General features: G+C 38.2%; 1 protein-coding gene across 2 annotated transcripts; it reads right to left on the bottom strand.

Annotated features, from left to right (window-relative positions):
• Window positions 1-69: 69 nt before the first annotated feature.
• ZCCHC4 (zinc finger CCHC-type containing 4) lies at window positions 70-10,440 on the bottom strand. Of its 2 annotated transcripts, XM_052682437.1 has the most exons (13): window positions 10,314-10,439; window positions 10,066-10,184; window positions 9,027-9,109; window positions 8,110-8,385; window positions 7,613-7,693; window positions 7,232-7,304; window positions 5,634-5,784; window positions 5,082-5,182; window positions 4,023-4,144; window positions 3,299-3,374; window positions 2,719-2,770; window positions 1,844-1,988; window positions 70-300 (listed from the first exon to the last, which is right to left on the bottom strand). In XM_052682437.1, the coding sequence occupies exons 1-13, from the start codon at window positions 10,402-10,404 to the stop codon at window positions 159-161; spliced, it is 1,512 nt and encodes a 503-aa protein (XP_052538397.1). In that variant the 5' UTR covers window positions 10,405-10,439; the 3' UTR covers window positions 70-158. The 2 variants fall into 2 exon arrangements, 1 of the variants encoding a protein (XP_052538397.1); XR_008206613.1 differs by lacking the exons at window positions 70-300; window positions 1,844-1,988 and having other exon boundaries at window positions 2,724-2,770; window positions 4,023-4,140; window positions 10,314-10,440.
• Between the last annotated feature and the right edge of the window lie 150 nt (window positions 10,441-10,590).

The following is a 10,590-nucleotide window of genomic DNA, read 5'->3' as shown; positions in this document are numbered from 1 at the left end:
TGTGCGAATACGCGGTGAGACGTTTGCAGATTCGTTCCTGTAACGACGCCTAATATAAAGGACTGTCACTTTAAATTAGATCAGCTTTTATTCTGAACGTTGGTGTTAACATTTTTAGAAAGGCTAACCATAAAAAAAAAGTCTTGAATGATCTTGTATCAAGTAGTCTTGTCTTTTTTCTTTTTCATTTTCCTCCTGGAGAATATGGTGTGCTTCGTGGCCCATCTTTTACAAACACCCAACTTTGCCCTCTTTAGAGTTTTTAGGGTTTTCTGCTTTTGTCTTCTGCCTTTGCCAGCTCTGTAAAGAAAGAACATAGAGATTATAATAAAATGGTGACTGGACTTCGGTGATTGCTGGTCTTTCATACGAGTTGTGCATACACCTGGCAAGTACTGTCCCAGGATTTGCCATCTTAGGATGTTCTGACATGGACTATTCTAAAATTTTTAAGTTCTTACTCAGCATTTACCTTTGCATGCTCCCAAGTGCAAAACAGCACATGTGGATTTTTGTGCTGAGTGTGTTCTACATGAATATATTGAAGATGGGCTTAGAAGAAAGTAGGTGAGGTTTAGCAACATTATGAAATAGAAACAGAGGACCCACACAGAGTTAGCAAGTGGCTATTATTTTTTGTCTCTGACAAAGGATGTATTTAATAGTACAAAGCATGGAATAATTTTAATAAGGAAAACATATCTATATATTTTTACTAGGAAAATAAGCCTAAGTTATTTTCAGTAGTTCTTTAACATCATACTGATGGCCTGAAAGGACTGAACCATCCCAGCACAATGTATATCTGCCTGAAGAAACAGATGAGGTTGCTTGAACTTCTTTTAGTACCATTTTCACTTTTTCAAGAAAATGAAGTTGCTGCTACATATAAATATGGTAAATATAAAGTACAGCCACACTTCAGCTCAAATACTCCGTAAGCAAAATTTGGATGAGTGTCATAGCAGGGCATGAAGTAACACTCCTATAGTCTACTGCCATTGAGCTTGCTGCTAACCTGAGAGGCCCACTGCCTGAATGTCACTGTGCAACACAGGGCATCTTTTGGGAGGGAAGATCTGCATTTCCAGTGTCACATGCATTTAAGGTGAGAATCACAAACAAAACCAAAACACATTCTGCAGGGGCTGTCAGAAGCGTGGGGCAGCTATCCTAAACTGCCAACTCTCTCACTGGACCATCTTCAACATTCCCTTCCCTTTTTTTCAGTTAGTTTTATCTGGAGACCATCACATGTACTTTTTGTCTTTTGATAAATACACGTATGTGTTTGTGTATGTTAAAGAATTATAGTCATGGCAGCATAAACGTAATGTGCCCTCATTAATAAAGTTGTTATATGGTATAGATTTAGACACTATTGCAGAGAACACTTGAAATACCAGATGGAAAAAAAGAAAGATTTGAAAACAAAGCAAAGGAGACAAGAAGCGATGAAAACAGTGCAGCAGCTATATACTCTGCCCTTCTGTGAGGAATCTGAAGGGGATTTAAGTATTATATTACTTTAATTTAATTTTGCATCTTCTTGACAGTGCTACCAATGCACCACTCAGAAAGTTCTGTGAGATCTGTGTGAATCCATTTGGAAAGAAAACACATTTAAGGAAGGGGGAACCAGAGGAAGATACCTACCTCAGCAACGCTAGGTTTTATCATATCCTCCTTTTGTATGCACTCTCCAGCAACACAGCAAGTGGACAACAGTTTAGGAGGACAGCACACAAAGCCTAAAATTATCTCTTCCTAAAGCATTTCCATGAAATAAAATCACTTTTCATCTGAAACCTCTTTCATTACAATAAGGCAGTATTGCACTTACTGGCGAGATGCTCTGGTGCAGGAGAGGCTGGGACAGGAGCTGCGTTTGTGACCTGCCTTGCCACAAACAAAGCAGCCCACATCAATCTTCTCACACGTGTGGTTTTCCAGAGCACAGCAGTTGCATTTGTTACAGTGAAACCAGGCTGCAAAATAAGCAACACGGTTTTATGATCTTCAGAAGGTTCAGAATTACCATCCTGAAGTTGAATTCTAAATACAGGCTGTTTTACCAGGATTTTTATTTTATTTTATTTTTTTTACATTTTCAGAGATGTGTGCATTCAGTTTTTGGTCCTTTATCTTATTTGATAAATATCTGTTAGAGATACTATTTAAATACAATTGAATTATTTTGCTATTATAACTATTATCCTGCATGGCATCTTAACATGAAAAATAGCCCATATGTTAAAATGGATTTACAAAGATGCAATTTCTATATCAACACTAAGATTGATTGCTCCAGCTGTTTAAACACAGCTGTAAATACAACTGCATTTGTGTATGAAACATAACTTAATAATGCTCTTAGAAACATTTTCACAATTGTCTCTGTTCATAAAGGTCTTACTAAAAGCTTTACAAAATTAGGAAACATATATGGCAAATCAAAATACAGATTTTCCCTTTAAAAATATAAGGAAGATTTAGCCCTGACAAGAACTTATGTGTATTTCCACTATGTGCAAATATGATAACTAAGTTTCTTACAACAACTTGTGTGAAACTGAGACTTTTCCTTACTCCACGTCTTCTGCGTGATCTCATTTTATTTATTTTCCAGAATATTTATTTATCTGGTCTGTCAGCTCAGTATCTTCAGACTACCGTTTCATTGTACTTTTATTTAGGTAAGTATTTTTCTGTACTTACAGGGTTTCACACATTTCTTGCAAAGAACACAATGCTTCCATCGTCTGCCATCCTGCAATTAATAGATGAATAAATGCACTGTTTTTAAAAAACACTGATTAGCTCCTGAAACTGAACTACTCGTGTTTGTTACCCACTATTTACAGAAACAGGTCCCATGGAGAAAGGACCACACTTAAAAACGGTAGTGCTGAGAATCTGCATCAATCACAGTAAAATGGCTACATTTGGAAGTTAGTGTGCCCTGCAACTTCCAACACATAAGGAGAAATGAACGTGTAAACAGACCAGTGATGCTCTAGGGATGGTCAAAGTGACAAGTAGATAACATTTCCAGTCCTCTATACAGAGCAAAGGAATCAGGAAATAGAAATTAATTCCCATTAAGTTATGATGCCCAGTGAAATAGAGAACCAAATTGAATTGTCTGGGATTTCCCAAAGAAATCAGTATCAAAATAGCTTTTTTTTTTTTTTTTTTTTTAAATCAGAGCAAATATCACAGAATCTATTAAGACTACTGTCACTTAAAAGAAGATTGCTGCTAATATTGTGACCTAGGAAAAAGGCAAAATACTTACTTTTGATGTACATGAATTGCATATTTCACAGTGGTGGTTGCCAGAACTAACGTAGCGCTGACAGATAGCACAAAACCTGGAAGAAGTAAAATCCTGTTTTATCCAGTATTTGCTCAAAAACCAATATGAGTGAAATTTATGCAGGTTCTACAGTAAATACAGGGGTTGAAAAAATCACTTCACTAAATTAAATACATTTTTGATTCATTAACTTCCACTTTGGCCCACAGCTTCATCATCATTTAGACACGATACATATAGTATCATTTACACAATAGTAAAAATCCAGGTGCATGAATTCAAAATAGAAAAAGCAAAAAAACCAAACCAAACCAAACCCTGCTAAATGAGTTTTATCAGTAAAATCCATTTGCTCCTGATGCTTCTTAGTGCTCATATTATTAACTACTATCTCAACCAGGCTGATTACTTAGGATAGCTGTAAATCTCCATCGCCCACGGACATGCATAGTTCATACAGCTTAGCTGAGGAACCCCATCATTCCAAAACAGAAACAAACAGAAATAAATGCTCAACTCCCCTTCATATTACTTATAGAATATGTAACCTTAGACTGCAACAGCGAAATGTGCTCTTGAACCTGGTATCCAAAAGTTAGGCACAACAATACTAAGCAGCATGTCCCAAAGTCTTTTAAAGCCTTCATGCACTAAGAACAAAGGCACTCTTTCAGTCACTCCCTTGACTTTTAACACACCTTACCTGTAGCCCTCTTCTGCAGGAAGTACAATCACACCTGGGGACAGATTTGTGAAGATACGGACAGGGGATTGTCTGCGACCCGTTTTGCCATGTTTATATAGTGCATGATTATCATAATCTACCTAGAAAAAAGAACAGCTTTGATAAAAAAGTATTAAGGAAAAACAGAACTATTTGCATGTCTGTTCTCTTTATGTGTGTCTTATGAAATTGTTCTCTAGATCTGGAAGATGCGAACCCTGAATTAGATTATAAATTCTACACCAAGTATTTTGTCTCAATTCCTTTTAAATTTTTGAAGCCATAATACACTTCAACTATCCTATTTTACTTCTTCCTTTTTACTCTTCTGTATGGGATATCTGGGATAATGTTTCAGTTGTTTGACACTAAGGAGGGGTTGTTTAACAAAAACACAACCTGTGATAAAAAAACCAAAACTATACTGTTTGTGTTGTCTGACAGAACAAGAGCTGATGTGCCTCCCAGAGTACCTCAAAACAATTACAGAGCTGCAAACTCCATCAGCAATGCTTGTTTCCAGCAATGCTTCCTAAGACTTGCCCCCAAAATTCTCATCCCTGAATACTAGCAGGAATACAGCTTAGACTAGCATCCGCTTCCAATTTTCTTCTACTAATTTTCATTCTACAAGATTTATTGTCTTGAACACCCATCTCATACCCACCGAGCTACCGACATTTCAACATCTGCACAAAATGAAATATTCTTCAAGCTACTTCTCACTTCTGCAGTATGCATGTACTTAAATTAGTGCAAAATTTATCCCCTGAAAACATTCCAAAAGAGTTGAGATAACGGACTGGTGACAGAAGGCTTAAGGTGTATAATGTAGCACAGGAGTGTGTGATAATGTTTTCAAATCAAAGGCATGACTTCACCAAATGAGTATCACATAGTTTGCAGCACCTCCAAGACAGTGAGAAATGCAAAAAGGCTCATCCAAAATAAGTACTGCCATTATATTCACTTTCATTTATATTCCTGCCCACTCTGCACTCAACCAAAATTCAGCAAAGTCACTGGGCTTGGTCATACCTGATAATCCATCATAGTGAAGCTTGGGAAAAATTCAAGAATACGGGATTCAAAGAAGTATGGAAATATCCAGAACATGGGCATCTCTTGGTTCTTATTACCTAGTGATAAAAAGGCTTGGATGTACATTAAAGAAAAACAATGTATGTGAAGCATGAAAAATTGACAGCAAGTGTTCTGAATCCATAAGCATGCATATGCACTCCACTAAGCATAATAACTAGTTCCTTTAGGGGAAAGGAAGTTTCGGGTGTATTTATATACACTGGGCTGTAAGTTCCACTTACCCCAAACAAGTCCTGTCACCTGCCTCGGTTGCTAAGAAGTGGTGTTGTGTTTTAATTGGTTATTTTTCTCTACCCTTAAAGTCCACTTTAATTGCAAAGCTTATTTTTACAAATCCACATTTAAGGGAGACTTCAATACACAGTACCACATCTTAGAAATTATGCATTTGTTAACATTCACTCAAGTACCAATAATTACAGACTTGAACAGGTACTTTTTCTTACAGTAACTTCACAGCTTAATTCACCTATTTGTAATACGTGCCTCCTTTTTCTGTATCCTTCCACATTGCCATCAGTTTTTTAAAACTAGAAGCCAGTGCTTCCACTAAACCTCCAAATGGGGGATCAGCCACCATAATTACTCTTTCATCTTTCTCTTCGTGTAAGAATTTCCTACAAGTTTCATGTGCAGCCTGTAAGAAACAGGGAGGAATACAGATTTAATAACTGCAAAATAAAGTTTTAAGATCCGCAAAGATTTTATTTAGCACTATAGTTATTGTTTTACAGATTTCAACTTAAACAATGTAGATTACCTCTTGTGTAGGTGAATGTAGCATTTCAAAAAAAATTCTGGATCTGAAGAACTGAAAGCAATGCCCCACTCAGTTATACATGACATCACCATGGACAGATGCAGTTAATGATGTCTAAAATACTCTTTTTCTTAAGGGTAGTAAACGTGACTTGGAAAAAAGGTTGTCACACAAGAGAGCAGAGTTCAGGCTCAGAGTACATGTAATTCATGCCCTTTTATTTTACTCTGTAAGGCATTACTAATAGGAGAAATTTCAGGCCACTGAAAATCGATTCAATCCATACTGGTTATAAAAACCAATCCAGCTAGGACTATTATCAAAGGAAATGGAAGAAGCTACGTATTCACTGCCATCATGCAGAGTCCTCTTCTATTGCCTGGATTCCGTAGAATTCCAAAGGCAGAATTGTAATATTTATCTACATTCAGAAGTGCAGTTCAGACCTTGAACTGATGCATGTCATTACAGGTGTCAGCTTTTCACAGCTTGGCAAAAACACTTCAGTCATGCAGTAATGCAAGTAAACAGTCTTTTAATTGAAAAAATACAAAACTTGAATAGACTAACAAATCAAAGAAATTCAAAGGTAAGGCTTTTAGGCCAGCTTTCCATTTCATGCTAGATTATTTTTATTTTTAAGAGCTCGCTAAAATTATGCTTTAGAATGAGAAAAAAAGAAAAAACTGACCTATGTGGTATGAAAGGTACTGCAGTAAGAATGTCTATGCAACTCAGTCATGGCTTACTAATTACAGCAGGGGAAAACTAAACAGTGAGTTAGGATACTGGGATAAGTGCTTTGAGAAGAGTGGTTAGAATTAGATTAAACTATGATCCTCTATTTAAAAAAAAGAAAAAAAGGGGGTTTGGCCTTTTGACCTTACTTGCCTGGAGTAAACCAGGAAAACCTTCCCTCTCAAGTATCAGTGAATGAGTACTGTGGCATCTGCTTGGCTCATGAAGGCTGGGAATAAAACAATTCTGTGGTAGCAACACAGGAACAGGGCTAGCCTATACTAATAATAGGCAACAACTCAAACTCACACCAAACTGTCATTTTAATAAAAGAAATGTTAAGCTGTGTAAGTAATGTTAGTCAGCATGTTCCTGAAATCCCATGACTTTATTTTTGAATCAAGTGGGAAAGAGTAACTGAAGATGCACTGTTGTTGGTTTTTTTTATTTCCAGTACTGCTGACCATTTTTATCTCATGACAGTGGTCTTCTAACTAACCATCTAGACTAGCCAGTACTTCTTACTAAATTTTGTATCAACAACACGTATTGCTTCACAAAGCATTCAAGAAATACTTGTCCTTACCTCTCCACCAAAAAAATAATGATTAAACATGTTGTAGTGGCAGAACTCATCCTCTGTGTAAAATTGTGAATACCTGTAAAATACGTTTTAACAGTAATAGAAAAATATGAGTTACTTTTTGCTTGCCCTAAGGGACATTCACATTGAAAATAAGGCCTTTACAAAGACAACATTTTTGAGTTCCAATTATTGAAAACATGATAATGGAAACAATTAAGTACAACTATTTTTCCTCATAAACTAGCTGTCACTACCGTTAGGGTGCAGAAGTGAAAACGTAGAGACAAGAAATGGAGATAACCACCAACTTATCTTTTAAAGTAATAAGGAAACAAATTTTTGCATATACTCTTCAGACACATAACATTTATCAAAACCTACCTGAAGTCAATATCTAGCAGAAGGCTTCTAACCCTGAAGTCTTCTTCTTGTAAAGCTTTTGACTGGATCATTTCATGAAGTCTGAAGTATAATCAGAACAAAGAAATGTAAGATATAACCACTATCTTCAGAAAATATCTTGTAAGACAAGAATATCTGGTATTTTACTAAGCCTAAAATCAAACAGATAGAGAAAATGGTGCAATTTGGCCAATATTTAAAGTTAGAAAAATATGATGGCCTTAAAAGATGGTAAGTCAGTGGAGATTAGAGAATCACCACAATAAAAACCCCAACGCATAACCTGAGTAACTCAGTGTCACTTTGGTAAGAAGCATTAGCACAACATTTAAAAGCCACACAGGTGAGTGAGAGGGAATTTAACTGCAGTGCAGCTACAGCTCTCCTGTGTGTCTTGTGAGCTCAAAGCATGTTCCCAGTAAGTGCCTGGATACTGCCAACCAATTAAAGCATAGTGAACCTCTTAATATACGTACCTGGGTGTTCCAACAGATAGCACTCGTCTGAATCCTAGTGAAACAATAAGGTCCAGTAGAAACTGGCAACTTCTGTCTGCAAATAAATACTGTGCATTTGTTTTTTTATTTTCTAGTGGATACAAAAGTTGACTGGGACTTCTTAGCTGGGCAGTGGAGATATCATACAGGAACTGATGACTCGAGTGTTCTTCCCATTCATCTGGCAATAGCAATTGCTGGCATTCCTGACAAAACCTCCTCTTTGATAGAGGCAACAGAACAAAGTTCTTGTATCTATAAATATAAAAGGCAATTTTGAAAAAATCTCTATAAAAGAAATGGAAGGAGATACAAATGGGTTTCATGTTTTCAAGACATTTACAGAGGCAAATACTTTAAGCTGCTTTTGCAAAACTCCACTAACTACATATCAATGAAATAATACTTATGAAAAAAAGTGTTCATAGGACACGTTGAAAATCTCCCCTAAAAGCAAGTAAGTAATGCAATGGTCAAAGACATTGAGAATTTGTAAAATAATTAGATTACAGAGTGAAGAATGTATCAACTATAAACATACAGGACTACTTGCTTGTATATAACTCACAAATTAGTGTTACTGTACAATCTGTGCAAGTCAGAAATAACTTTCTGAACTTGCAGTGCTACAGACCTGTTGTTAACACATTAAGAGCACTGACATAAGGAAAACTGTAGCTATGAAAATAAAAAGGCACAGTTCCTGAGTTGAAAACATTGTGTTCTAATCAGATGTTCAATGCTACTTACACTTTACAGACAATCTTTTCTTATTTTTCCATATGCCTCTGCCATGCTTTCATTTTCCAAAGAATCCAGAAACATTGTGCCTTCATACAAAGTCTCTACATTTATATAAGACTGACTACAAATGAAAATGCACTTAGCAATAATACCTTTCCACATTCTGTCTGTGAGTACAAGGCGGCTGATGACTTCTATTATACTCTTCACGGGCTGCAAGTCTAGCTTGTGATACCTGTAAAATTTATGCATTTAAGAAGTTAAAAAGCAGGAATCACTATGTTGTAAATCAAATCTCAGGATTAACCAAAAATGAGTGCATCAAAGATCTTGTGCTTCAGGTCCTCTGCTCAGGAAAACTGTCCCATTCCTGGGGTTCCTGGCTGAGAGTAACAAGCATGACTACAGTTTAGTGGCAAGCTACACAGAAGTCTCTTTGAATTCAAACCAAGCAGCAACAAATAAATAAATGTAAGAATTCAGTTCCTTTACATCACGTAACATAGAAGGAAAACATCTCAAAATGTGCTTACAATAAACAAAGAGATGGACAGGCTGTTAACGTGTTCCTACATTGACAGAATTCCCTCTGAAAAACTATTCCACGTGACTGACAGAAACATTGCTGAAGACCCTTGTGCGCCATTATTTAAATGCACACCAGCCCTTTGCTGAGCCTGTGCCATCACTCCCACAAAACACACTCATCTCATAGCTAACAGTATCAAGACATCGGCACAGAACTTACAGATCCGACCCCCACCGCCCTCTCTGGGCACTGCACAATGTCTGCTGCACCCACTCAGTTTTCTCTGCCCGGACTGCAGAAGATGAGGACCTCCCAGGTCAGAACCATCCTTTGCTCAGCATTGCACCATAGTGGCAAAACTCACAGCCTCAACTCAGCTGTACTTTGGTAACACAGTAACAAACACCACTTTTGCTCAATGCGTAGGGCAGCCCTCTTTGAAAAGCGTACCTGAAACACCTTCCCCTCACAGAAATAATTCTGCTACCCGAATACTGTTAGGAAAGCACTTACAGAACAATTACCACAGATTTCCAAAATGACATTTACATTTTCTCAGTTTTCTGTTAAAGAGTAAAAGAAAAAAAGCAAAAAAAAACCAAAAAACAAAAAACAAAACACCCAAACCCTAACGCCCCCTCAGCACGAAGCAGCCCTCTTACCTTCTCATCCTCCCACTGAAAGAATTTACAATCCTTTCTGTCCCTACAAGCCGAACAAGCATAGAATCTTCTCCGCTCCTCTTTTCCTTGGCTGGTCTTCACGAACAGGAGAGCAGGACCTAACGACACGAGGCCCACAGACCTGCTTTATGCCTTCCGGGCTTCCTCAGGATCTGCGGCCACCCCCCTCGCGGCCCTCAGAGCTCCCGGCCGGCCCCGCTCCTCCATCCCGCCCGAGCGCTGCTCACCGTGCGGGCAGCAGGGAGCGCCGGGCACAGCGCCGAGCAGAGCCAGCCCGCCCGACCCCGCGCCCGCTGCCCCTTCAGCGCCGGCCGCCATGTTGGTACAGCCTTCCCAGCAGCACCGCAAGCAGAGGGAGGCGGGAACGCGACGAGCGCTGTGGCGCCGACCTCCTACCGAAGTAGCAATAGGTTCCGATGCTCCTCCCCTGAATACACGCTGCAGCCGTCCTCTGCATGGTGCTCCTGCACCGCGTGAACTTCAGTTCCTCCTTACCTTAACCGA

This window comes from Tympanuchus pallidicinctus, unplaced genomic scaffold, assembly GCF_026119805.1.
Source record: "Tympanuchus pallidicinctus isolate F22 unplaced genomic scaffold, pur_lepc_1.0 scaffold2, whole genome shotgun sequence".
Lineage (NCBI taxonomy): Eukaryota > Metazoa > Chordata > Aves > Galliformes > Phasianidae > Tympanuchus > Tympanuchus pallidicinctus.
The sequence above is the reverse complement of the archived record's forward strand: the minus strand, read 5'-3'. Positions and strand labels throughout refer to the sequence as shown.